Here is a 26,671-nt window from a genome sequence, read left to right on the forward strand (position 1 = left end):
TACATAATGCCACTTAAGAAATGCATGATCACCTCATTTCCTTTGTAGCAGAAAGGTACTTTCAGAATCTTTTTACACCGATAAATTCGTAATTTAACATCAATAAACTCTGCCTCCTTGAAATCTTTTTCTTTCTTTCTTTTTTTTTTTTTTTTTTTTTTTTTATTTGTGAAACTATCATAACTAGTTCGAATAAATCTGCCAACTCATGGCGACCGATTCGCGCCACATTCCGTATGAATGAAATAACATTTATTATCGTCTAATTCCAGATCAAAGTACCTCTGAAAGTGAACTTCTCGGCCAGGCCCAAGGACGTTGCCGTCACGATGACGAAGAAGCGGCTGACCTGTGGCATCAAGGGTCAGCCGCCGATCATCGACGGTGATTTTCCACACGAAGTCAAAGTGGAAGAATCCACTTGGGTGATCGAGGATGGAAAATTGCTGTTGATCAACCTGGAGAAGGTAAGTGATGCGAATAAACATGCCAATTTCATTCGTTCCTCGGTCCCCTGGACACGCGACCTTGTCCAAACGAGGATTTCGACGATGCTATCGCGCTAGCGGGAATTCTGTCCGATGGTATCGAATACGCAAAGAATTCGTTTGACTTGACGTGGCCCTGAATGATCAAGCCAGTGTATAAAAAATTTTGGCGAAGGTTAAATCGTGACCATTTAACAAGCAACTGTTTGCTTGATCTTTAATTGACAGGATTCGGTGGCGTTTGTTGATATTTCGATAATTGGTTAATCATGATAGATATCTCATTGATGATTTTGTGTTTATCGAGTTAATGAAGAGTGAGGTAGGACTTTTTGGATTATTTCTCTGTTTGCACAAGTTAACTTTTAATTTTTATCAGAAACAAATTTAAGTAAATGACACGGTGTGTTTCGATACTTTTATTATCGATCTAACTTAAAATGGTTGTTCTTCGAAAATATTCTAACTTTCAACTTTTATACATAAATCCAATACATTCGGAGATTCTTTAAACACTGATTCTGTTTAATGAACAGTTGGTTGAAAGCAGGAATCACCTATTCTTTCCGCAGGTGAACAAAATGCAATGGTGGGCGCACGTGGTGACCTGTGACCCAGAGATCAGCACGAAGAAAGTGAATCCTGAGCCTAGTAAACTCTCCGATCTCGACGGTGAAACCAGAGGTCTGGTGGAGAAGATGATGTACGACCAGAGACAGAAGGAACTGGGCCTGCCAACGTCCGACGAACAGAAGAAGCAAGATGTGATCAAAAAGTACGAAACAACAATCACAAACTCGCTATAAATCAACTTAACGTTAAAGATCTAAATGTTGTAAATTTTTGTTTTTCAGGTTCATGGAACAGCATCCTGAGATGGACTTCTCTAAGTGCAAATTCAACTAAAACGATTCGACCGATTGTAAATGACCGAATGTTCAAGGTTTTACAAAACTGATTATGCAGAAGATACGAGAAAAATATGATATAAAAACAAAAGGAAAATATTATCGGTATATGCCCTCGCGAATCCAGTGAAACTCTTTATGGTACTTTGTTAATCGTCACGACATAGTCTGTACTAATTAGTTTGCGTATCACGCGTCCCGGGCATGTTACCAAGCTCAAGAGATGGCACCACGATCCAGTCAAAGACTGAATCCGTGGTCATGGTAAAGAATTTTCTAGATTTCTAATAACTCTCGCTTGACAATTCCATTTTATTTTCCTTCGATTATCTTCGAAGCGTTCGGTTTAGATTAGTACTCTAAAACGAGTACAATATCGGTCAGCACAAATGTATATTGTATGATTTTTTTCACGTTACATTTCGTATAATTTGAATAAAGAATGTGAGGAAGAAAGAGATCGTCGGCTGTGTTTCGTGTTCGATTCTCCATGAAGATTCGCCCTTGTTTTGTATGATAAATCGAACGATTACTGTAGGGATGATAGATGACTACTACGAGAGCTTGAACTATTATTTTATTGCTAGGCAAAAAGAGACGGTCGCTCACACTCGCTGTTCCGTTCGCTTACATTCGCTGGCTAAGACTCTCTTGTCTTCACGCAGGCACTCGCTACAAACACACACACACACACACGCTCATGCACATCTTTTTTGACCTATACCTACGTGCCTCACAGGGACTACACGTGGCCACTAGCCCATCATTGCCTGCTGATCTTAAGAGTAAATAGAAAACTGTCGGCAGTCGATTCTCATCACCGATTGCTCTGTTCCCTTAAACTATCTACAATGTTACACTTGTCCTAACTTATACAACAACACTACATTACTTTTTATTGTTGTCGTCTATTTGTATAAAACGGGCGTTGTTAACGGTATACAAAGTAATGCTGTATCAGTAGAGAGAGAAAGAAAATTAATAATAAATGGCATCCGTTTCGAGCGAACAATGGTGATGAGAATGATTACTCCGTCGCTCGGATCGTCCTCATATTTAATTGCGTTTGAAGCACGCTGGATATTATTTCAAAGGTTACTACGGGTCACAGTTAATAGCACTGAGCACAATAATTAGAGCCAAACACACAGGTGTGTGAAGGTGTGAAGATTTCAATCATAATCATCAGTTTCTTTCATCACTTTACTGATCCAGCGAACGTAGTTCGATAGTCTGGCGTATATTCCGAACTTTCCACGTTTGCCACAACCTTCGCCGAAACTAGTGATACCAAAAATGGTCCACGGACGATTGGGTCTCCTGGGATCCTGACACAGAATCGGACCTCCGCTGTCACCCGCGCATGAATCCATTTTCCCGCGACGATATCCCGCGCAGAACATGTTATCGGTGATTCTGTAATCGACGTAGACGTTTCGACATGCTTCTGAAGAAACTATGGGTATCTGAAATGGAAAATGAACAAGAGACAATGATATAAATTTTTGGTTAATTTTTTTAGAGCACTTGTCCATTGGCAGATCAATAAAGATTACTATTTTCACTAATAAGTACAAGTATTCTCAAGTTCCTGGCTTACATAGAAAAACTTTCGTTCGAAATAATAGTAGAAAATTCTAAAATAATAAAATTTCTATTCAAAGCTATAGAACATTTTTCAAATAACTGTTCTTTATTCAGACTGTCTTTAAGATATAACAAAGGTATATTTAAAGGAATATCAGGAAAACCAAACTAGTACTTCTAATACCAAAGGTGATTATATCTTAGAGTTTTGCTAAATTGAAAAACTGTGAAACAAGAATTCGACAGTGGAAAGAAATTCAATTTTTCGTTTCTTTAGAAGGGTGAATGCTATTAAATTCGGTGGTACTTAAATGTAACGTACCCGTGCCTCGTGAAGAACGTCGGTTCCGTAGTCATCGGTGACTCGCGATTTTCCCCAACCAATAATGGTGCACAGTTGATTGGCGGGTAGAGGCTGGCTAGGCGCTGGGAGACAAGCGATTCCTCTGGACGGTGATGCTGTTAAAGTAACCGGAAGACGCAGCATAGCGACGTCATTGTCCACTGTGTCTGCATCGTATTCGGGATGTATCGTGACCGAATCCACCTGAAAAATAGGAATAAAAAATTTAATTGACAAAAATGTAAAAGATTACATACGCGAATGTGTATACGCGCCAAATACCCTTAATTCCAGTTCAGTGCCCTCTTTCACAGTCAGATCGTGCTCCCCAATGCGAACATAAAGTCGTTTCCTGATACAATGTGCAGCTGTTAATACCCATCTTGGTGAAACCAAAGTACCTCCACAGAAAGCCTCCTGTAAAATAATTTTATTTTAGCAATTAATTGAGCCAATTAAGATACAATTTATAATTAGATTTACATTTATAAATCAGAATTAAAAAGCAATTTAAAATTTTTAATTGATGAACTCACACGAAATCTGTTCAACACGGCAACTTGCCAGGGCCAACTTCCTGGAGTCGATGGGCGGCCACCGATGATCCTCGTAAAATAGGAGAGTCGAGATGTCTTTTGAGTGCTCGGAACTCCACATCTCCAAGTATGAGAATTCTTTTCAGGAATAAAACTATCGACTGTGTTGGGATTCAACTCGAACTCGTCTAATACGATATCTGTAATTATGGAAAGCGATGAATATTCCCTCGAAGAATTAAACAGAACATTCGGCTACTATATTCACCATCGCTATCCTCTTCTTGGCTTCCACGAATTTTTCGATGAATCCATCTTTGGCAGAAGCTACCCTCCACGTAACAGTAGGCACTCTCCCTTATCACGTCGCGACCGCAAATTCCAGGTTTCTTGCACCACCTTTTGATCATTAAATGAAAAAATAGAAGATATGGATATTTATACCTCAACAAGATTTATGGTTCTTTAACTGCTGGATGTTATACTCACCTGTGACGTTGAGTGGTACATAATCTTGTACAGGGTGACCATCTACTCCATTTGCCATAATATCCTACGGTTTGGTCTTTGCCTCTCTGCCTTCCTTGCCTAGGTTCTGCTTCCTTTCTAGGCACCTAACGTCAAATATTTACAATTAATTTCTCTACAAAATCCTGTCATATGGAATTAGATAATTTATAGAGTCTATGATATATTTTTTTTAATTAAATGTACCATTAAAGTTTTACCTGTACAACATGAAATTTATCCTTCTGTCGATGACCTCGTCGCTGATGTTGCTTACATCTCCTCCACCTACTCTTCCTGTTATGCTGACAGGTTCGTTCTTCCTACACAGAATACAATGAATTCCATTATACTCTACGCCTGAGACCAACTAAAAAATACTAATTGCAATACAGAATATAATTTAAAAGCTCACTCTAAGTATTGTGGTGCTACATTTTTTCTTCACGCGACACCTTCGAACACGATTCTGCGTACAGTGTCGATCACACACGCTCCATTCGCTCCAGTTCGTGAAGTACGATAATTTCGTGGATCCTGCACAATCATTTTACATAACAAATTTGTATTCTAACATTTCGCAACACTTTCCTACTAATTAATTACATGTAACTATATTAAATTTCATATCATTTGGTAATATTCTCATATGATTATAAAAATTTCATACGGAATTGTTTCATTTGAAAAGGAAATATAGAACCTGACAAAGGAAGGGACTATTGGAAAATAAGGATATGTCCAAACACCTTTTTGTAGCCAGTGTATATCTGAAACTGAGCATCGACTTGTATAGGCAAGATGCAGACAAATGATAATGCATCAATGCATATGCAGATAGCCTGCAATTAAAAGAATAAAAGAAACTCTGAGAAACACTCACTGTTCTTTGGTAATTGCACCACAGCAGAATTCTGACCGACCACGCGCTGCCAGCTAGTGCCATTGTTCCCGTCGCTCATGAATGTCTCGTTTCCGCTCTAAAATTAGCAGAGAGCAACGTGTAATTAATCATCGACACCTGAAAGGCAGAACGCGATCGTGACTCGTTATAAACGATTGGTCTTCTTCTTAATTAAGAGAATATATCGATATAGAAATTATTTGCGGTACGAAGTATCATTTTTATTTTCATTCGATTAGCTGCAACTTTGATAACGGTACGTAAATAACACATCGAGCGATACGTGCGAGGAAACGCAATCCTCAGTTGTGGTACACGTCTGTCACGTAGGCAGATCGTAGCAAATACGGTTTGAGATTAACGGCTATTAACTTAACTGACAGACACGCAGCGCGCGCGTTCGCGCTGAATTCGTCGCGTCGCGTGGATTTTAATTGGGCGGATTAAGTTGCATTAAGTTTTACTATGACTCGTTGCGCTGATATCTTAACCTACGCCTACTGCGTTCTTTAACTTATCTTTGATACAATCGTGTTTTTCTATCGTTAAAGCACATATGCAGGATATTTGTTTTAATTTTATTATAAAGGATAGAATGATATATACGATCAATATATGCCGCGTATGCTTAAAAGGACGTATCCCATAGACATATTAAACAAGTAAACCCCTGAAAATAAGCCAAATCTACTGATCTTAATGATAACGGCGTTGTTTCGATGAAGCCACGGTCTTCGTGCTTTCTTGTCATATTTAGGAAAGTTTAGAAATGTTTCTACTGAGAAATTGCAAAATTTATGAAAGATATAAAAAAGAAATTTATTATTTTAACATCTGTTCTAGTTAATACCAAATTTTCTTTGGATGTAAAGGTACAGATAATACCATATTTTCTATACGTTTTATCAAAAAATTCTGCATGAAATATTTATATTTCGTAATTATAATTATATATTAAAAACATCGTATATAGAAGATTGCGAAGAAGAGTAAAGATAATCGGAGATATTGGTCGTTAGTCGATCACTTTGAGAACTCGCAAATATTAAAGAAAACTAATTGTCATTGATCCGTAATATGTTCTTGTTCCATGAAGTATACTCTTAACGAGAGATGCCGTAGGTCAACGAAGAATCATGGAAAACCGTGACGAAGTACGAACAATGAAAGCAATAAAAGCTCGATCGAGATCCTACGTACGCGGATCGTTCTTTTGAACGGCAAAAGTCGTGGCAAAAAATGGGGAACAATTACTCGTTCTTAAGCAAAGAGTTAATAGACCAGTTGCTGACGTTGCTGTCGGCCGTCTCGGATATCGTCCAGCATTCCGCAAGGCTGTAACGATCAGCACGCGGCACTAAACTTAATTTGCCGGTTCGTAAATGGCACCGGAACGTAACCACCGGCGCGGCGTCGTTGCTCAATGTCATCATCGCGTCGTGCATCTAAGATCTGGTAATCCTAATAATTTCGTTGATACATCACTTGTTTTCTACAAGAGAAGCTCGTAAATATAGTTCTATTAACGATTCTCGATGAATATTACCAAAATGGTACCTTTCCATGCACATTTGAGGATACCATTGCCAGAAATTTAATAAGTATAATTTTATTAGTAATTTTCAATGAATATTTCATAAATAAGCAAAAATTTACAAATATCCTCATCAGAAATTTAGCAGTAATTTCCGGCAATTACGAATAATCCTATGAACGTAGATGAAAATTGTCTAATATGATTTTATCCATAACCTTCGATGACTGTTTTAGAATCGATGTGTTGCTTACGTAAGCGGATAAAATAGCGAAATTACGATCGAATTTCCTTTCGACTTAAAGAAGGTTGCTGATAAACACTCGATGAATGAAAATGGAACTGGCACACGCAGATCACACCCTTCATCGATACAGCCCACGTCTCCTATTATCCTAGACAATGGTCGGGACAAACTAGCAACGAAGTTACCTCATCGAGGTCGGCCGTCTTGGGAAATAAAATATTGGATGGGCGATTACGAGCGATATTCTACTGTCTACAGGGTGGTTCATCGAACATAGGTCTGATTATCCCTTTTTCAGTTAGAGGCAAAAAGAACATCGGTATAACGAGACAATAGACGAATGATGTCATGGGGCGTATGAAGCGCGAAGGTAATCTTCTTTTTATCAACTAGTTTCTCAGAATCTTTGGCTACCATTACTGGTTACGATATATCTTTGGTGACTTAATTGTTTCAAGTTTTACACACCGACCTAGATTCTTAACATAATTGACAAATTATACAATATTCTTTCACGCCAGAGGTGATATACTCGTTCCTAGAAAATTATGTATACCCAAGTATGTTTGTTGAAGAAATATGTACTTTGGAAACTTACACACGTATCTTCATATGTTTCTTCATATATCTTCGTATGTTTATTTTTAAAGCTAATTTTATCTGCCAAACTTTTTCTTATCTTATCTTCTGTATTTATATTTTATATTAAATATTAAATATCATTTTCTATATCCTATTTTATTTATTTGCCACTGCGCAATTGTTGCACCTCAGTGTTCGAGACACGGTGAATCAATTTTAATGTTGTTCTTCAGAAGCAAACGAAATTCTAATTATAGAAAGTTAGACAACCATGTAATACCTATATCATATTTCGAAATAAAATAAATTATTATATGTAGAAGATTAACACGAGAGAAAGTCAGACGAATTCACCGATTTCGACAAACTCGAGTCTCGCTAAGGCGATACGAATCTCTGAATCGTTGAACTTTATGATGTTGTCCCAGCAACAGTTGCATTGGATTCATTTAAATCAGGTACATTAATTTCGTTGTTCCCCTCGAGTTTATGATCCGATTAATTCTGTCCGCGTAGAGAGAACCTCTTAAACGTATGCAACCCGAGAGTTCAGGGTTAACGAAGTTCTCGCATTGCACAATTAATTTCTTCGCGACTGACTACAAAAGGGAAAACTGGTTCTCGCACGCCGCAAGTAGATCACGAATGTATGTTCTTCCTTATTTTCTTTAATCCAGTTTCTTGTAACTAGATTGCGGGTCTTTATACGCATATGGAAAATTTCAATGCTAAAATATGTACAAAATATATGACTGTTCAAGATACAGTGTTCTGAACTTTAAAGACCCGAGGAGAACGGTAGAGTTAAATAGAAATTTCTCTATGGAATTTCATGGAATTAAAAGTTAATAAAAATAGATGGAATACATAAAAAAATGAAAGATTGACAAAAATTTTCTTTAAAAATTCTGCAATACCAAGTTTCATTTCTTGTTAGGGAGTTCCCAAATGAAGAAAATAGTAAAATTATGTATATCCAAAAAAATTGACGATCCAAGCCTCGAATTCAGCTATCTTCCTCGGTTAACAGATTAAACCAATCTCTGTAAGAGTTATCCTTTTTTATTTACGTTTATTAAAAAAGAAAAAGATGGATTTCTATAAACTTCTTACGAACTGCAAAATACTCAAAGATATTCAAAATATGAGAAAGGCCAGATTTGTCGTTTCTTCCGCGACACGATCGCCAAAGAAAAAGCAGACGATTGGAACAGAAGAGGACATCTCTCGTCTACACGAGGACGAGCAGAACGTACGAGGAATTTGTACGCGTCGCTGTCTGGACATGGCCAAACTAGGCTGAAGTTCGCGGTGTCCTGCATCTCCTCGATGGAATCGCAAAAACCGCGTGCCACTCGCGAGTGAGACGATTCCGCAGGATGGACACCCGACGAAAATCGTCGTTGTCGACTATTTTCAGCACGAAATCCAACTTTGAAAAAATATGGAATTTTATCCTGGAAGATTCTACAGTGGTAGTACGAGGCATCATCGGAGAGAAATTCGCTGTTGGTTGCAACGTAACGAGAATTTCGTGAGTACGTGCCACAAATGATTCACTGGCATTACGTATGCAACTTTAATACCGTTTCGCATTCAAAGCATCCCTGAACGGCACCCTACCAAGATACATTCCACCGCTGTGCTCACCTGCGCTTATTCGTCTGCGCCTTATGCGCGTGTAACTGTACTTAAGTACGAATGCTGGTTTATTTTGTAGAAATGGTATCGAAAGTGCCTACCAATATCCACGATATACACTAAAGATCCGCAAACCATTCAAGCCTGGAATTCTCGCTAACAACAGCAGAAAATATTCGTCAGGGTATACATTAAAAATCCACAAAATATTCGAATCTGTAATCCTCGCCATATATTCTAGGAAATATCCAGATTTTAAGCTCGTTATATGAACAACATAAAACTTCACTCTTCAAGGTTTTAAGCACCAATATTCACAAATTATTCAACTTGAGAACTTTCTCCAGATTCCTCTGTAGTTTTTTTAAACATTCCAGGAAATATCCATTACATCGTCTCATCATAAAAACGACAGAAAGCGTCGTTTTTGGACGTAATGGTCAACATTCAGAAATTATATGTAAGTCTGAAATTCTCCGTAAATTTCTCCTTAAAATTCCTCTTGAAACATTGCAGAAGGTATGCTCTGATTTATCCATCGTAAGGCGTTCATCATGTTCCTGTTCGGTAACAAAGACTTGTTATAAAACAGCCGCGTCACACAAATCATCATTTCTCCCCATTAAGAATCCAAAAGGCACAATTACCCCTAAAGTACATCCATGTTCACGATGAAGCAAAACGAGCAAAAGGAGGTTTAAAAAAATGGATCGTGTATCCATTTCCGCCGCGAGGATCGCGACGTGCCGCGGTATCTTGGCTGCGAAGAAGGTGCAGCAAAAAGGGGGTTGCGAAAAAAGGAGAATCGAAGGAAGGGAGAAGAACGATGGAAAGGACCGGCGCGACGTCCATGCCGAAGAAGATGGATAAGGTTCGGAAGCAATGACATTCGTTTCGCGGGCTGACGCCCCAACTATACCTTAGATGGTAGCGCGGTCGGTGTGTCCAATGTCCGAAAATGGCCGGTGATTTCTTCACCGTGGCTACCGTGGATTTAATACTCGCGGTCGGTCGCGGCGATGGAACGCTCGCTATGGCGAGATCCCGGCCTGATTTATGTGCTCGTGCGCGCGATCCGAAGGCCAAGGTCCTCGTCCACCTACTATGGTCAGGATGACGTTTGCTACAGGCGACGTCGCGTAAATCGTGCCGCTTGTATTCGCTACATGAGAATTCCGCGAACACACGCCTGATTTTCATTGGGTTAAACTGTGTCCGCTTTAATTGTAGGCGGTGAGCTGGTTTACGGAGCGACGATTTAAATCGGTGTAATATGGGGAGTACACAGCGTGGCAAGGATACGCGATGACTGGATATAGAGCGACTAATGGTATTTTGAAAATGTGGAATTTTGATTTTCTCGTATTCTAAGTTACTGGTATTTAGGATTTTCATTTTTTGCAATTTACACGTTCAGTTGCGTACGTTTTACACATTACGCGCTAATTATACGTGTGTAAAATGGCAATGATATAATTAGTTTGTCTTTAAAGTTAGATTAGTAATTGAATTTGTGGACCATAATTGTTACGCGAGTTGTGTCTTGACCGTAACGAACAGCCTTACATCTACCCTAAATAGAAAGTACGTCTTCTAAGTGTATAGAAAATAGAATATCTGAACGGTATATCGGAGTCTGGTTCTACTTAGTCAATTAACTTTAGACAAACCATCGTTCAAAGACCATTAAACTATTTCTCAGGCAATAATTTTGTCTCTTGCAAATGAGGCAGAGAAGAAGATCTTACAACACGCCAGCCCCTTGAATCTGTTTGGGTTGGGTCCGATCTGACGTTTCAGTCACGGTACGCTTGTAGACCGCGTAAATGTCATTCGAGGCTTTTCAAACGAACCGTAACTGCAACGTGACTGGATCGCTGCTGTTCTGTGCGTTACGCGACATTTGTTTAGTGCACTCGAGCAATTTGTATTCCTATTTATATGCCTTGCTGTTCACCGAGAACAAGATCGTATATAGAAGGTTTATTCCTTTTGAAACAAAACTAGCAATCGATAGAAACGAACTCGATCGATTTCAATTGGAATGGTTTGGAAAGAAATTGAAGGATCGTCCTGGTTCCTTGCCATCGCGTAAGTCGTTTTATGCTTGTCTTGTCTGTAACGATTCAACAGAATGGCTCTCATAATGCGACACTCGTCTCTTCCGCGAAGACTCAGCGCATTTTGCGAAAGAATGCGTTCGAATACCGTTCGCGGATTAACGATCGGTCTGTCCACTGCCGGCAGATTCTACTTCCCGAATGCAGCATGCGTGCAGCCTTGTCCATCAACATTTTTCAGATATCTTTTCTCTTCTGATTTTAGTGATTTGTTTGGTGCAAAAAATAACGCGAAGTGTGATATCTTCTATTTGTACAATTATTTAAATATATTGAAGAATCTCGTGTTTTAATCTTTCTTCCAGTTACCGAGCTTTTCGATAATTGAGCAGTAATATGTTGTTTAAACAATGAATCCGATGATGTGATATAACGAGCGTCGTTCTATTTGATGATACTATATAAGGAACAAAGTGAAATTTCATTTTGAAGATCGTAGAAGAATTTCGTTTTGAAGACGTGCGTAGTCTTAAATTTATACAGCCACAGGATTTTAAGTTTGAATAAATTTTAGCGAAAAAGCTAAAGAAAATTGGTGTTCAAATTTATGGGACAAGAATGGAACAGCTCTAAGTATATTTCGCGAGGCGATAGTCGTTGAAGGGAAAACTGCGGAGCGTAGTTTTAGATATTTCACACGTTTTACCGTTGTTCAACGGCAATTTCTTAACCGAATTATTATAAAGTTGCGAAGTTTATTATCTAGTAATATGAAACGCAAACCTGAGGAAGACAATTTCAAACTGCACCCACTGAGAGAGTCCTAGAGTTTCACTAGCCTTAAGTGGCCAGCCATTTAAATTTGCATCTCTTTAGTTGTACAAAAGTCGAACCGTGCCTCTGACTATACCCACGTGGCTGTTTGCTATGAGCAAACCGCGAAAGCGAAAGTGCAAGAGAATCGACCTATTCACAGAGGGTCCTGTAAAAGACTTTCCAAATCGCTGCATAATCAAATTCTTTACCCTTTTTTATCTCCATACTCTTTCCTCGAACAAGTAGCATGTCTACATCTTTACATCTAAAGCTTTGGAATAAATTAAATGAACATTTTTAGCTTCTACTAGAATTTTACGAAGCATTCAACGTTATTAAAAATTAAATACCGAGCAAAAATATAAATAACTAAAAATCAAAGTATTTCTAACAGATAGGGACAACACCCCATTAAAACTCGATAATGGAACAACAACCGAATATAATCATTTGCGATTCTTTGTTTTATAACTAGACTGCAGATTTGTACAGAAATTTATAATTTTATAAACACATGTGCAAAAATTGAATTTAAGCAGAAATTTATTATAGCAATTAGATATTGTAAGAAGAACGCTATTTTGAATATTTTGCGTATTACGTATAGTCTATAGAATTTTGCACTTTTAAATTTCGAACAAACGCATAAAAATCCGCGGTTACCCATACCCTAACAAATCTTCAGTTGTACGAGTTTAAATCTCATCTGAAAAGAATAGGAATAAAAAGGAAGAAACACAGAGACCACACAGATCACTTAACAGAACCAGTCCTCCTCCTCGGTGGTTACTTTTAAAGGACGATTTAAGCTTTGTCCAGCGGCATGCGTCTCTTCCAAGGCGATTTGCACTGAAAAACGATAACCCTGAGCTATTGCTTGGGCGTTGCTTGTTTCTCGTAGTCCCGACACGGAACGTTTAAACGTGTCACGTGTCGGAAGAACGTCGCTGAACTCGACTCCCACGGAATTTATTGCCAGTGCAACGGTAGCGCTGCTGCCTTGTTTATCGCGTCTCTTGTATCTTCCATATGCATCGCTCTTTTTCCTGTTTCTCTCTTCCTCCCTCGCGTAATATCTTAATGCCATGATGAGATCATCGCGTGATTTACTCTCTCGCTTGTGCAATGAGGAGCAGCACGCCGCTGTCCGCCCACTTCTGCTGAATCTAACGAAACGATTCCGCGCTTCATACCTTCTCGTCTGGTATGACTGTGGTCAAGACTTGCAAAATTCGACAATTCGCGAGTGATATTATATATATGTTAATACAATGTAATAGTATCGTGTATGCAGTTGGTTTTCTTAGAAAGTTTTTCTTCCCCAAACTCTTGACTTCTGATTCATAATTCCGACGTCGATTAACTTTTGCAGTAATTAATCCATACATAGATTCTTTACAACCACTCATTCTTGCACACGTATATTATCTCTTGCTCTATTTCTCAGCCTGCTTTAGTGTAGTGAATTTATCGGACAAGTCACATAAAGGTTTCTTTCAAATTTTTCTAATATTCTAAATCAAATATAACGGCTACAAATTTTCCAATGAAACGTTTCTCTATCTAGCTTTAAATTTTATTTCCATAGTACCAAACTTTTGTAGTAAAAAGTACACAATACTACTGAATGATGGGAAATTTAATATTCTCAGATTTAGTTAATTAGTACACGTAGATGCTACTATAATCAATACAATAATGTGGAAATACCTTTTGCAGCCACTGTATACCATGTAAAATTGGACGATGGAGCTGAAACCTTTGAAAGGAATGTTTGCTTGCGTTTTTGGGGAGCGAGGTTCGTCGAGAGATTACTTGGTCTCGTCGAAGGGAAACGAAGTAAAAATAGTCGTTCCGGACAGCTTTAGTCTCGTGCATTTGTTTTCTCGACGCCGTCTGTTACTCGAAGCTCGATTACATTGGATAACGCGAACAGACGACTTTCTCTGAAAATGGATCTCCAGAGGACGCAGCTTTCCTTGAACTTTACAGTTGCAACTTTGTTTGAAGTTTGTGGAACAGAAATTAGAAACAGAATTCCTTCGTTGTATCCTTTCGTGGACAAACGTTTATTAAAATATCCTCATAATTTTTCCCACAATTTAGTTTCCTATAAACGAATACATACTATTGTGACAGAATTGTCATTTTTCATTTGACACCACAATATTAATAATCTGTCGTGATACGTGTCTGTTTTCCATAAAACCGCTCAATTATCGTTCCACGCATACCTGACACACGTCGTTAAATTCTCATAACGTGAAACAGGAAAATTTCCCTCCGTGATTGTCAAGAATCACTCAAAACTGAATCTCTCGACTGCATACACATCGTGTATTCCACTCTCAACGAAGATCATGACACGAAAGGAGCAAAAAACAAGCACGAATCAAGCGTTCGCGACAAGTGCACGTCCGTCGAGTGTCATCCACCGTCCAATCAGAGCCATCATGGAATCACGTTCCATGGCAAATGAGATGATAATTGATTCGTCGAGCGCGACGCGTGTTCTTCCTCCGCTGGTTTCGCTCAATTTCGCGGCAGTTTCGTTCGGAAACGCGGTGTTCTCCAGCGACTTTACACAAGTAAAGGTCGCTATTTCTGGCTGGCTATTAACGAGCCTTAATTCGCGGGATTAGTTCGAGTCGTGCGGCTCGAACCGTGAAACCATAAAGCCTAGCTGTTACGACGGAGCCGGTCCGTGGATGCGGCAGTCACCTGCCCCGGTTTTTCAACGACGACCGTTAAACGTTCCTCTTCTTCTTGCATGCGCTTAACGTCCGGTGGCTGACTTTTACAGTCACGGTTATTTCCGGATCGTTGCCACGACGCGCTGTACTCGTCGTTTTCAAGCGTCGTTCTTTATTAGGACATGTTCATCATCGAGTCGCAATTGTATAAGGTCGGTTGATAAAGAGAGTCGAAGGGGTTGATTGAAACGTTTTCTTCGACCAACATTAGAGTTAGGGGTAGTTTGAGTTTGAAAGAATGTCTTGTCTGATTAAACCATGCGTGATATTAGTATAGATCGAATGTCTATAAGCATAAGCGGAAATGATAGGAAAAGGAAGACAAGAGTAAGAAGAATTTAAATTCTAGTGAGAAGATCGTGAGGCAATCTTTATTTTTAGGTTAATATTGCATGACAGCCGAATCTAAAATAATCGCGAAATAGTTAGTATCTGTTATCACTTGACGTCTTATTGCCGGTTGAACCCTGACCTCGGCATAATTTCCGATTTCAGACGATCTATTCTAATAGTCAAATTGATACACAGTTTTTATGCTCATATATAATATACAATCAGCCACCGCGAGTAAAATAATAAATAAACAGGAAACATGTGAAAGAAAAATAGCACGTTTATCCATAATACATATATATATCACTCGTTCGGATGCAAAAGACTTTAAAAGAAATCGCTGTAAATTGAATTGTCTTTTAACAAACACAAGACCCAAATTCGTCTATTGTAAATTCATCTAAAAAATTTAATAAGACGAAGCGTCCACTAAAAAGAGTAAACAGAATAAGAAGAATTTTCTTGACACCTTATCGCAATGTGCCATGTGTTTGCCAACAAATCGTTCCATATCTCATAAAACAGTGGCACTCGTGTAGCATTTATGGTCACAGAGTCATTCGAGATCCATTCCATGGAGTTCTGGTAGACTTCTGTATGTTCTTCGTTCATTCAGCGGTCGTCTGTCCACTTCACATCCGTAAATTTCAATGGTAGCCCGCGTTCTCGTTAAATCCCGCTCTTTGCTCGCATTTTCCACGCTCGTCTGTCCCTTGAATTTACAGTGCGTCGCGTCCCGTGGAAATGCTCGGTAAAAGTGGCGGCCTGTTACGACTGGCCGTATTCCAGCTACGACTTCGCCGATTCGATCGCCGCTTCCTCGTACGACGCAGGAATTTACGACGTGATTGTTGAGAGTCGATTAATGGCACGTCGAAATGGTCGATGGTCAATTTGAGATTAATCCGCCATTACATTCAATTAGATTTGTATTAGGTCTCGAATGTTCCAAGTAAACTTCTATCTTGCAATTTCTTCTTCCTCCGACACTTTAGTAGAAGATAATTTACGTATCTCCGTTACCATCTAAGAACCTGCACACTACGATTACGCCTTTCGATTCTAATCTATGTAATTTGATGAACGAATCTATTTTCTGAGAATTTTTACGCTAACCACGAAGATCATCAAATGATCAACGAGTGAGCAGACCTAAACATTTCTCTATTTTACTAGCAAAATACATAATTAATGTATAATCTTTCGAGAATCAAATTAACTCCGAGTCATTTTCAGTTCGTCTTCCGTGGATATATATAAATAGAAACTCGATATAAATCCTTAGAAGAAAATTTCCTAGGGCGAGTAATAGTCATAAATATAAAATATAGATTGAATTCGCTCCCGTTCTAAATTAGATTAACACATATAACATTCACATATATAGAAAGATAAGAAGCAAAAGTTTAATTGGCTGTCAGTCGGCTCAGTATTTAGAAAGCAGTCCCCGAAAATCTCGGCCAAGTATGTATTTACTTAAGTTATACTGAAATTCTCGCCAGTAATCGCCATTTCTACCAATCCGTTCGAACTCTAAACGAAACGCGGCCATAGTTTTTAATCAGGAACCCGTAAAACGAGTGATAGTAGGAGTAGATAAAAGGGAGCAACATTAGCGGCTAATGAGATCGATAATTCAACGGTGATCGTGGATTCGAGAAAAGACGGTCTCGTGACTCGGCCCACGAGCATAAACCGCTCCGTTTGGTAAACACGGTCCATGCTGATCGTTTCGCGGGAATCGTTAAATCGGTCGTGCAGAAAACGAGTTGTATTTAATACACAATATTAATGAGGGCAGTTCTTTGTGCGCGGGCAAGTTATACCGGAATAACTCGTTCCGATAGGTTCCCACTTCTCGCTGGACGATTGCTAAAGCTCGGGTAAAGGTACAATGTCACGCGTGCTGCACGCCAATTAATATCGTCTGTCGCTGTTCTTTCTCGATAAATCGCCGGATCTTAACACGTCTCTGTAATTACATTTTTCTAGCTTTCAGTGTTCTCGGATACTTTCAACGAGAAGAATGTCCGTTAAAGATCAACTTCTTTGCTTGCTTTACGCGCGAGTCATTTAGAAGATAAACTAATTGGTTGCATCTTCTGGAAATCTCAGAATTTTTGTATTAGAATGTAACTTCAAACGATCAATTTCGGTGAAATGGATCAGTCAGGTTTCTGTGTGACTTGAACGTTAGACGATATCTCATTATCTTTTTTCGATATGGTATTCAATAAAATAGATACTTTGATGAGATGATTTCCAGCTGTACCTTGTTTTCCTCCGGAGCATAAAATAAAATTCATTTTTAAGTCAAAACAATCGCCGAAAAAATACTTGGAAGAATACTGGAAGAAATTCCTGGTCACAGAACGAAGCTTCAACAGTATTATGCAAATGCACTATAAAATTGCAAATTCACCAAGAGATGACATGAAACGTTAGCTCTAATTGTAAAACGGACATATTTATCGACACTTCGCAAAGTTTACACATAAAGAGGGAAACATTTTTGTCCCCTGTATATTGTGCCAAATAAAAGCAATTTCCCCATAGTTTTAATTATTTTAACGTCAGCAAATAGATTTTAACTTTTCTAAATACCTCTGGAAGCCGATAAATCCACCTTTCCATGTCGTACTCGAGCGGTACACTTGGAATCGTTAACAGACCGACAGCGACGTCGAGGAATCCGTTTCTCGCGGAATGCTAATCACCAGGCGGGCGATCTCCGCCGTTTCACCAGACAATGGAACGGCGATCGTACGGAATACGAAAAGAAACGAGTCAAAGGAAAGCATCGATCGTAAGAGGGTGAGAAGAAAGATCGGCTAGGATTCACCAGCCTCAAACGGGATCGTAGTCGTGGAAGAGCGAAGGAGGAACCGAAGAAAGACTATATGTATCTCTGCTCGTTTGCTCGTCCTCACGATCGTCCTCGCTCCGTCTACTCTCTTTCGCTTTTTCTTTCTTCCCCGTTGCGACAACTTTTTATGAGACGCGAGGCTAACATACTTCCTGCACCGGGACGGACTGAAATTCCACGCGATAGTCGTCACGATATGTAGTAAGAAGCTAATCGAGCTGGCTCTGCTGATCCCGCGGGAGGAGAAGCCTCCGCGGGGTGTCCAGGGAACGTCTTCTCCGAATCCACTTGAGAGACGATGAAAATCACGCGATACGTTTCATACATCCCCATGGGAAGTGAAAATTCGAACGATAATGATCAGCAAGAATTTGAGACGCCTAACTATAAGCTACTCCAATGGAATAGTGATAATTTCTTTATCTTCGAAGTTAATCTTCATGGTTAAGACAAAATTTTAAAAGATATACAGAAATTGTAGGGAAACCTAGCAAATTAAAATGTATGTCGAGAATACGAATAGGAATATTGGTAAAAAATGTGGAATTCTGTTCGCATAATAGAAATTCAGCACTTCCCTTCGCTGTTTAATGATGTTTCATGAAATGAATTGAGCAAAATTTTCCAACTAAAATTTCATTCTAATAAACGGAGAAAGAAGGATGATTGATAAATTGCAAAAAAATACGACCGAGAATATATTTCTTTTCACAAGACATCTATTGTAGTTTCTACGGATAAAAGGCGTGAAATACAGAACTTTCTGGTAATTTGTTATTACAGGAATTATCATTTAGCTACGATCATTAGTATCGTCAGCTGTTAAAGATACGTTTACAATGATCCTCTGAGATATCTTATGGGACTACACAAAAGGGGCTCCTGTGGTTAACAATACCGTGAGAATACGAAGCAAAAGAAGGGTCGTACCGATTATTAATCTTCGAAAGGTGACGGATCTTCAGCATGTACCTTACGACCTATTCGCATGGCTACATTGTCCGCTCGTGACCCTGTGTTCTTCGTTGGATAGCGGTAAATTATTCCAACGATCTCGACACATTAATAGAATCACAAGGAAAGAAAGAGAGAGTGGAGGAGAGAGCAGATCTCGCGACAGGAAGTTTCACCGCGGGGTGTCCAGCGCCCCCGAGGTCAGTCACCATTTTTATGCGGCTCCAGAGTCACGGGTGATTGGCACGTCGTCATTTCTTCATCGCAGCCAAACGCACCTCAAACCGATTATTAATTGCATTATTAAATGCGTAATTATTTGGAAGAGAAACGCGAAGAAGAAGATAGGCGACGGAAGTTGACCTTCCTTTCACTCAATCGGTGCGAAAACGTCGCCGTGTCACTGTTTGGTGATTTTATTCTGTCACGGTATACCGTTATTAATGGCAGATGTTGAATCTCCTAATTTAGATATTTAGAAGTTTGAACCTTCTTGCATAGAGAAACGCTTTAAAAAATGCCGACCAAGCAGCAATTTTTCTTCGCAGTTAACAAACTTTTAATTCCAGAAGAAGGTTAACGAAAAACCTATCGCGTTGCAGAGAAAATTCCAAATCACTATACTCAAAGATTAAACTTCAATTTTTTATAAAAATACTTGTTCTAAAAGAACTCATCCCTTCGATCGTTGCACCATAGGAGGAGGGGGTAAGGAAAAGCAATGGTCCAACATCTGTTCGCTATCTGCGGCTTGTCCAAGGATCAACCCATAAATTGGCGTGTTAGTTCAGATAAGGAGTCCAAGAGGAAACTCAAACAAATGCTTATCCTTTATCTGATACTCGTTCCTCGTCTCTTCGCCTAGCCATGATGCTGCTCGTACAAGATTACCGACAACCGAGCACTGGTATCGATGTTACCGCTCGCTGAATCGTCCGGCTGTGAATCTGGCGCGTTTGACAAGCCGAAGGAGCAATTCCTTGGATTTACGATTCGACGGAGACGGGATGGTGTTTGGTGCACGAAAACATCGTAATCGAGAACGAGGGGGCGAAAGGATGCACTAAATATAAACTGGGGACTGTGTACTTCGCGGGGAGACGTTATCGAGATCATCGGTGGCGAGCCAACAAAAAACTTCGGTTAAGTGTTCCGCTCGAGCACGAAGCTTGCTCTTTGATGTTGTTCAGACTGTGGGTGGTAACTCGAGAACTATTGCTGTTTGTTTTCATCTAAATTAGATTTTAATATACCTTCTGCGACATTTTTATTTCATGGCGATGAATCAGGGTTCGTAGTTCTTTAATCTGTTACTCGCTTCTCATTCTCTTAAACGCGGCTACGAAAAGTATTTCTACTCGTACATTCTCTTATTTTTACACAGAAGCATCTTTTTATCGCGTTCTGTATTTCATTTTTGCAGCGAGTATCAAATTTTTGCAGTCATATATAATGACCACTAAGTTACACGATATTTAATGTACTTGGTCTTATTTATATAGCGTGTAAATGCGTGGTATAGTAGTTACAATTGTATAGAAATATTTTTTATGGTTGCTGTATATACCAGATTGTGAGAAGCATCAGTGGAGTGGCAGGAAAAGGTTCTTAGCTTTCAAGTGTCCCACTTGAGAATTTAATATTCCTGGTATCATGAGTTATTATTACGAGAGTTACTATCACGAATTTTTACCTAAGTTACATTTTATCAACTCTTTAAAGCATTTTCATTTCACGACGAAGGATATTATAATTTTATGGTTCATATATTTTTAATAGACACTGATTCTCCAGAATCTTTGAAAATTTTGGAAACAATTAATATAAAGATCGAAATTATCTGGATTAATGATAGATCATAAAAGTATCGATAACGCGTTTAATCGCGGAAATAACCGTTTGTTGAAGGTATAATAGGTTCGTGAAGGTTTTAAGCAACTTCGGATATCTCGAAGCGATAATTCGATTGAATATTCCATCGGATCCTTTATTTTAGCGTTCGAAGGGGAATGCAGGTGCGGAAACGACAAGCCTTGAAACACAGGATCAACAGGAGAATTCGAAGACGGCTACGAAATGAAATTATAGTAATTACCAGGGTATCTTAAGCGAAAGCATCGTTTCCTCCGCCTAGGCTCCGGACGATTGCGTCGCTATTACCGGGTTTAGACTGACACAATGCCTCACCGTAGGCCCCCGAGGCTTCACGCGAGCCTGAAACTACCTACTAAACGCCATTCTACCAATTTCTTTGCCGGCACAATAAATCGGCACAGATCGTTCGGCACTCGCGGAAGAACACCGTTTCTCTTCGATGTAGGTAACTGATTGTTGCTTCCATGAAAACGACTTCTAAATGCCCGGTGCCTTCTGTTTGCGTCCCCATCCAGGAATTCTATTTGCGGCACGTTGTACACGGCGAACGTGCCATCGACTTTCGTCTTGAAATAGGAGGGTAAAATATCTCGCAATTAATGGAATGGCGAAAAATTCCAGGTATATTTATTTTGTATCTTCGATCGTCTGCAAATGAGACAGTTAGTTTGATACTATACCATATGGTTTTGAATGGATCATCTTAAAGAAACGCAAACATGCTAAGGGTTAATCTCTTGTTCTGTAAATGAAGATTGAAGGTACTCGATTTACTTTCACTTCATAGAATATCAAATTAACGATGATCTATGGTCTATAAATTACCACGATCCGATTAATAACGATGATCCTGATGATCACGATAAATACGAATGAACTATTGTGATTTCCAAATGATATAGTATGTCCATGGTACAACCCCGATGACCTTTCACGAGCTTCAAATGATCTTAATGTCCAATGAAACGAATTTGATGGCTCGTCTCTAAACTTTAAATGATCTTGAATTTCAATGACACGACTTCTATGACTTCTCGTGACCTTAAGCGTCAATGACATGATCTTCGCGATCCTTCCGTAACATTCACGTGATCTTAATCATCAATAAAATAACCTCAGTAACCCTGCATATTTTTCAAATGGTTTTAAATGCATTTGCTGTATCTAGTATGATGCGCGAAATTTCTTAGGAAATCTTTACAATACGAGTTGAACGTTTTCTTGCAGAGGTTTCCTTCTCATTTGTAATTATAATCACCGCATCTACGTCCATTAGACATCCACTTATCGCAGACTCAGTTCTGATGACGCGACGAATTGAATTATATATCATGTGCGCAAAAAAGCAGCTTCTGTGCGATACGGTGCTTGGATACATATTTTTACTTTTTCATCGTACAAACATTTTATTCACGACTTCGTCGAATTCGAACTATCTATGTACTCGAACTGTCGTCACACTGCTCGATTGTTTTGATCCGCGTTAAAACATTTACGAGGCAATTGCATTTGTACGAATAAGTACAGATAATCGTCAGACTTAAATTTTAATCAAATGCGTAATACCCTGTATGGTACGATCGATCCTTTCATTCGCGAAGTTATCGACAATATTAACGCCGCTTTGAACGAGAAACGGGTTTGAATACTGAAAAGAATTGTCGATCTCGATGCATCAAACCGAGGCTTGATTTCGGTTAACGATGTCTTGAAACGTTGTCGACTTTCGTGTAAAAGGCATGTTACTCGCAAATACGCGGTTATCTCGGTTTTAATTAAGCAGATTAGTATGCGTCCCACTCTGATTATCTTGTTCTCGAGATTTGCGAGATGTTTTTTATAATATTCGCTCGCTTTTTTCTCTATTTATACGTCGAGAATGTTATGAATATTTTCCGCCAGGCGGTTGCTCAATTGCGCGTGCACCGCATAGAAACAATCTTTTGGATCGGATTTCCACGCAGAAAGTGAAACTAATGAAACGAGGGCCTGGCAAACGCCGCTGCTAATCGGAAGCTTTGCTCGCCACAATTGCTTTTTTTTCCTAGCAATCGTGGTTTAGTGCTCTACACACGCCACGTGCCCGTTCAATGGCTTGAAGATACGCGAGTATTTAGAAAGTACCTTGCCGTAGATACTACGGATACGTAAGTACCGATTGTTCTTGCTCAATTGAACATTTTTTGGATGCTTGTCATACGGTCAAGCTATATCGAATCTATTTAGTTCTCGATACTTCGATGTAAGTCTAAATCTGATTGCAAATAAGAACTAGAGCGTGTCAGTTCACTAAGTGATTAGTCGTAAACTGCACTGAACTCAATATCAATCAAATACTCCGAATTCTTTCTCGCGTTATCCTTCTTTACTCTGTCACCACAGAGAGCCCGCTAATCCTAAAGAATATTTACTGAGATTGCGTACTCCAAAATTAATAATAATATACGTAAAAAGTTAAAAAATACGAACTTATTACCACCGTATCCTGTATACGATTTGTAACGAGAATAATCTTATCTCAAAAGGAAATTGAATCTGACTACCTCAGTAATTAAAACCCTTCACCGCACTTAAACTAAGTATGAACCAAATACTCTGAATTCTTCTTCAAACTGCCTGCCATCAATTTACCCTGTCATTCTAACAGTATAAACGACTTCAACGCTCCATCACACTTAGTAAAACAAAATTTTCCCATCTCATTAGCAACAATGAAGGCACTCACACGAAACAGCCAATCAACGTCGGCAGAAAGTTTCTAAATACTCACCGAGACGTCGTCGAGGCAGACAGCGAAGCGTATCGTGGCGAGAAATAGCAGGAGGAACAGGAGGGACGCATTCGCCCCCAACAGTCGAGCGATCATGCCCTGTGAATCGAGGCCTGCCAGTGGGGGCAGCGAGCGCAGACAGTTCGACGACGTCGAGGACGTGCTCGACGACGAAGCGGGCCGGTGCTCCTGTCGCGGATACATCGCTTCATGATCGCGACGTGCCCGCGTGCTCGTCCCTTCGTCGACGCAACTTTCGTTCTCTCGTTTTCTCTCCGTTTGTACGGTGCGTGTCTTCCTTCCTCTCTGTTTGTCTGCGTTTCCCTTCGAACTTCCACCACCGTCTTCCTTTCCTCCTTTCTCTCCTCCTTGCTGGAGAGGAGATTTACGCGCGCGCGCGCGTGATTCTACGTGCGCGAACTCGCGAGTCCGCGCGCGGCTCTATAAATACGGCCGCGACTCCACGCGAAGAATTTCAAACGAGCTCGCCGTAAAACACCATGAGTGGAAGAACCTGGGCCTCAAGGAGGAGCTAAAAGCCTTTTCCCTCGACGACGCCGCTTCTGGATGGCCCCGTGGTACGGGGCAGCTTCAAAGCGACCACTCGACGCTCGTTAGAAGTCTTCTGCTCTCGTTCGTACGCTCCTGAAACCATCGATCAGAGAGGAGCTTGTTATTAGCGTTTTTCCGGATACTCTCACCCGAGGTACTTCGCGTTCGCTTGTTAATCTCGAGTAATACGCTGCAACGAGCTGATGGAAGGTTGAAGCTCGTTGTTGCTTAGAGACTGATGATCGTGTGAGGATGAAATTGGTATGGATTTTACGATGGAATTCGATATTTTCTCGAAAGAAGAAGTTGTTAGAGCGTAGATTCTATGCTGTCGGGTTTAAGAGGTCCAATTAAAGTGGAGGAAGTAGCTTCTTCTTATGGCTCGTTGGGTAATTGCCGATGTTCACTCGCGTATTGCGAGCAATCAGTTTCTGCTGCTCTGCTAATTGTGCCAATGAACGACAAGCTCGTAAATTATTGGTAACAATTAGCCGATAAAACATCAATTCTCTATAAATCCTTTTCCTGTATCTTTTGCTCCTGCTTGTGTGAACTTACAAGGAACGAAGTACGCGAATATTCGCGAAGTCACGAACGACTCGATTATTCATTCGGAATTACCTGTTCAGCGGATGTGAATGGAAAATTAATCGACTCTGCTCGTGAACTTTAACGGTAGAAACAATCAGCGAGTCATTGGATCGATGGTCTCGAGCGGAAGTAGTCGAGTGTGTAGGGTTACAGTAGGAAGATCTCGCGAGGAAGATATATACGTGTGGGATACAGGTGGTGAGGCACGTTCCCTAGCGAAAAGACACGAGAACATTAGGAACCTCCACGCAAACCAGCGTTGTATACATGTTACGATTGTTTATGTAACGCGAAAGTTGATACGATTCATGGGTAGCGTATCTCTCCTGTTTCATCGGAAATCGAAGAATCGAGGTGTCTTGGTCACGAGAACCATTCGTTCATACTGTTATCGAACTTTATTACCCAACAGATTAAACGTAATCAAAGCGAAAAACAAAAAATCAGGAGTATGATAAAATTTTATAGTAGAAAAAGAATACATTATATATACCTTATCTGTTGTAGCCATATTTCGAGGAATCACGAGTTCGACCATCATTCAACGTTTTACTGAACCGAGAATAAAAGTTTATCGATTTTGCACCGATACTGTCCGTTACCATTAAGATTGGATTATTAAACGATAAGAAAAGACACCAATAAATTGTTTTGTACTTTCTCGAGGAGGATTGCACCGCTTCGACGATCCTTCCTTTGACCAACCAACGCAACGTCTGCGAGTTCTCAGCGGGATTAGAGTCGACGCACGGCCATGGAACGGTACGTTCTCCAGCCGGTAAAATTGTTCAAGTTGAAGTACAGCAAGCCAGCGGCGTGCCAACGGCCGATATTTTTAGTCCTCCTTGCCTCCACCATCTGTCTTCGGGTTTTGGTTTCCTGGTCGTTTTAGACGCACCGTCGAGACTGCGCGGTTCTTTCCTGCTTTTTCGTGGCAACGGTGCAGACTGTTCGGTGACTATCGCCGTAGACACTCGACGCTTCTCGACTGAACACCTTAACTCCTTTGGGTAAGGGTGGCTAGCTCTTCGACTGGTCGACAATCTTTCGAAAGAATCGTTCTACTGTTCTGTCTTCCAACATCGATTACTTTTTCCGAGAGACACTTCTTATCGCGCACTTAAGAGCTTCTGCTAATTGAGTTTCTTTGTTCGTACAGTGAAACGTCTTGTCAGGTGTTATTAACGAGTAGGAAGTACAAAGTCGATCGCAAACGAGGCTTGCGTTTGGCGTGCTGGAGCTTCTCGAGCACACGCACGTGGCTCCAAGCCGACTGACGAGATACACGCGCGAGGAAGTATCAACAGAGGCTGAGAGGAGTGGCTACCAAGCGAAGCGGAAGTGGAGGGTGATTCTGCGGGAGCTGCTGTGGTGGGGTGCACTCTGATAGGGGGTATTCTTGGTGGATTCTCCGTAAAGAAGATACGCTTGGGGACCACGATAGGGAGACGACGATCAGTCCTTCGAAAAGTATCGGACCGAAGATGGACATTGAACAGGGTTATGTTTGATTCTAATAAGGACAACGTTCGTCCGTATAATGAACGTGATGATGAAAGCGTGGAGCGTTTTCAATGGCGAAGAATCATCGTCGTTGATCCAGGTTGACGTTTTAGGAATGAGAGGAGAGAGCGATTTTCTCGCGAAAGGCCACGTCTGTAGAATGTATTTTAACACCGATCTTCTATAGAATAGTACTGGTCGAAGGATATGAATATGGGTCAGTTGTTACGCACCTTTTATGAAATGGCAATAAAACATACGCGACAAATGTGGAAGTGTAATGACGTTACGGCTAGAAATATCTAGGATGATTCAGTGATA

At 40.1% G+C, this 26,671-nt stretch overlaps 2 protein-coding genes across 3 annotated transcripts in view; one reads left to right on the top strand and one right to left on the bottom strand.

Moving 5' to 3' along the window:
- LOC126866450 (nuclear migration protein nudC) overlaps positions 1 to 1,856 on the top strand; it is a 102,873-nt gene extending 101,017 nt beyond the window's left edge. Inside the window, exons 5-7 of the mRNA XM_050620043.1 lie at positions 273 to 467; positions 1,061 to 1,263; positions 1,343 to 1,856. Of these exons, the coding sequence (XP_050476000.1) occupies positions 273 to 467; positions 1,061 to 1,263; positions 1,343 to 1,394 (450 nt within the window). The 3' untranslated portion in view covers positions 1,395 to 1,856. The remainder of the gene's footprint in view (positions 1 to 272; positions 468 to 1,060; positions 1,264 to 1,342) is intronic.
- Positions 1,857 to 1,955: 99 nt separating this feature from the next.
- On the bottom strand, positions 1,956 to 26,192 carry LOC126866445 (chymotrypsinogen B). 2 transcript variants are annotated; one of them, XM_050620033.1, is made up of 11 exons: positions 25,341 to 26,192; positions 23,705 to 24,349; positions 5,253 to 5,349; positions 4,785 to 4,906; positions 4,591 to 4,692; positions 4,352 to 4,476; positions 4,131 to 4,261; positions 3,863 to 4,062; positions 3,609 to 3,743; positions 3,306 to 3,530; positions 1,956 to 2,862 (listed from the first exon to the last, which is right to left on the bottom strand). In XM_050620033.1, exons 2-11 carry the CDS (start codon positions 23,906 to 23,908, stop codon positions 2,569 to 2,571), a joined length of 1,635 nt encoding a protein of 544 aa, XP_050475990.1. In that variant the 5' UTR covers positions 23,909 to 24,349; positions 25,341 to 26,192; the 3' UTR covers positions 1,956 to 2,568. The 2 variants fall into 2 exon arrangements, with proteins under 2 accessions (XP_050475990.1, XP_050475991.1); XM_050620034.1 differs by lacking the exon at positions 25,341 to 26,192 and having other exon boundaries at positions 5,253 to 5,390; positions 23,705 to 23,852.
- Positions 26,193 to 26,671: the final 479 nt, after the last annotated feature.

The sequence above is a fragment of the Bombus huntii genome, chromosome 6 (assembly GCF_024542735.1).
Source record: "Bombus huntii isolate Logan2020A chromosome 6, iyBomHunt1.1, whole genome shotgun sequence".
Taxonomy (NCBI): Eukaryota; Metazoa; Arthropoda; class Insecta; order Hymenoptera; family Apidae; genus Bombus; species Bombus huntii.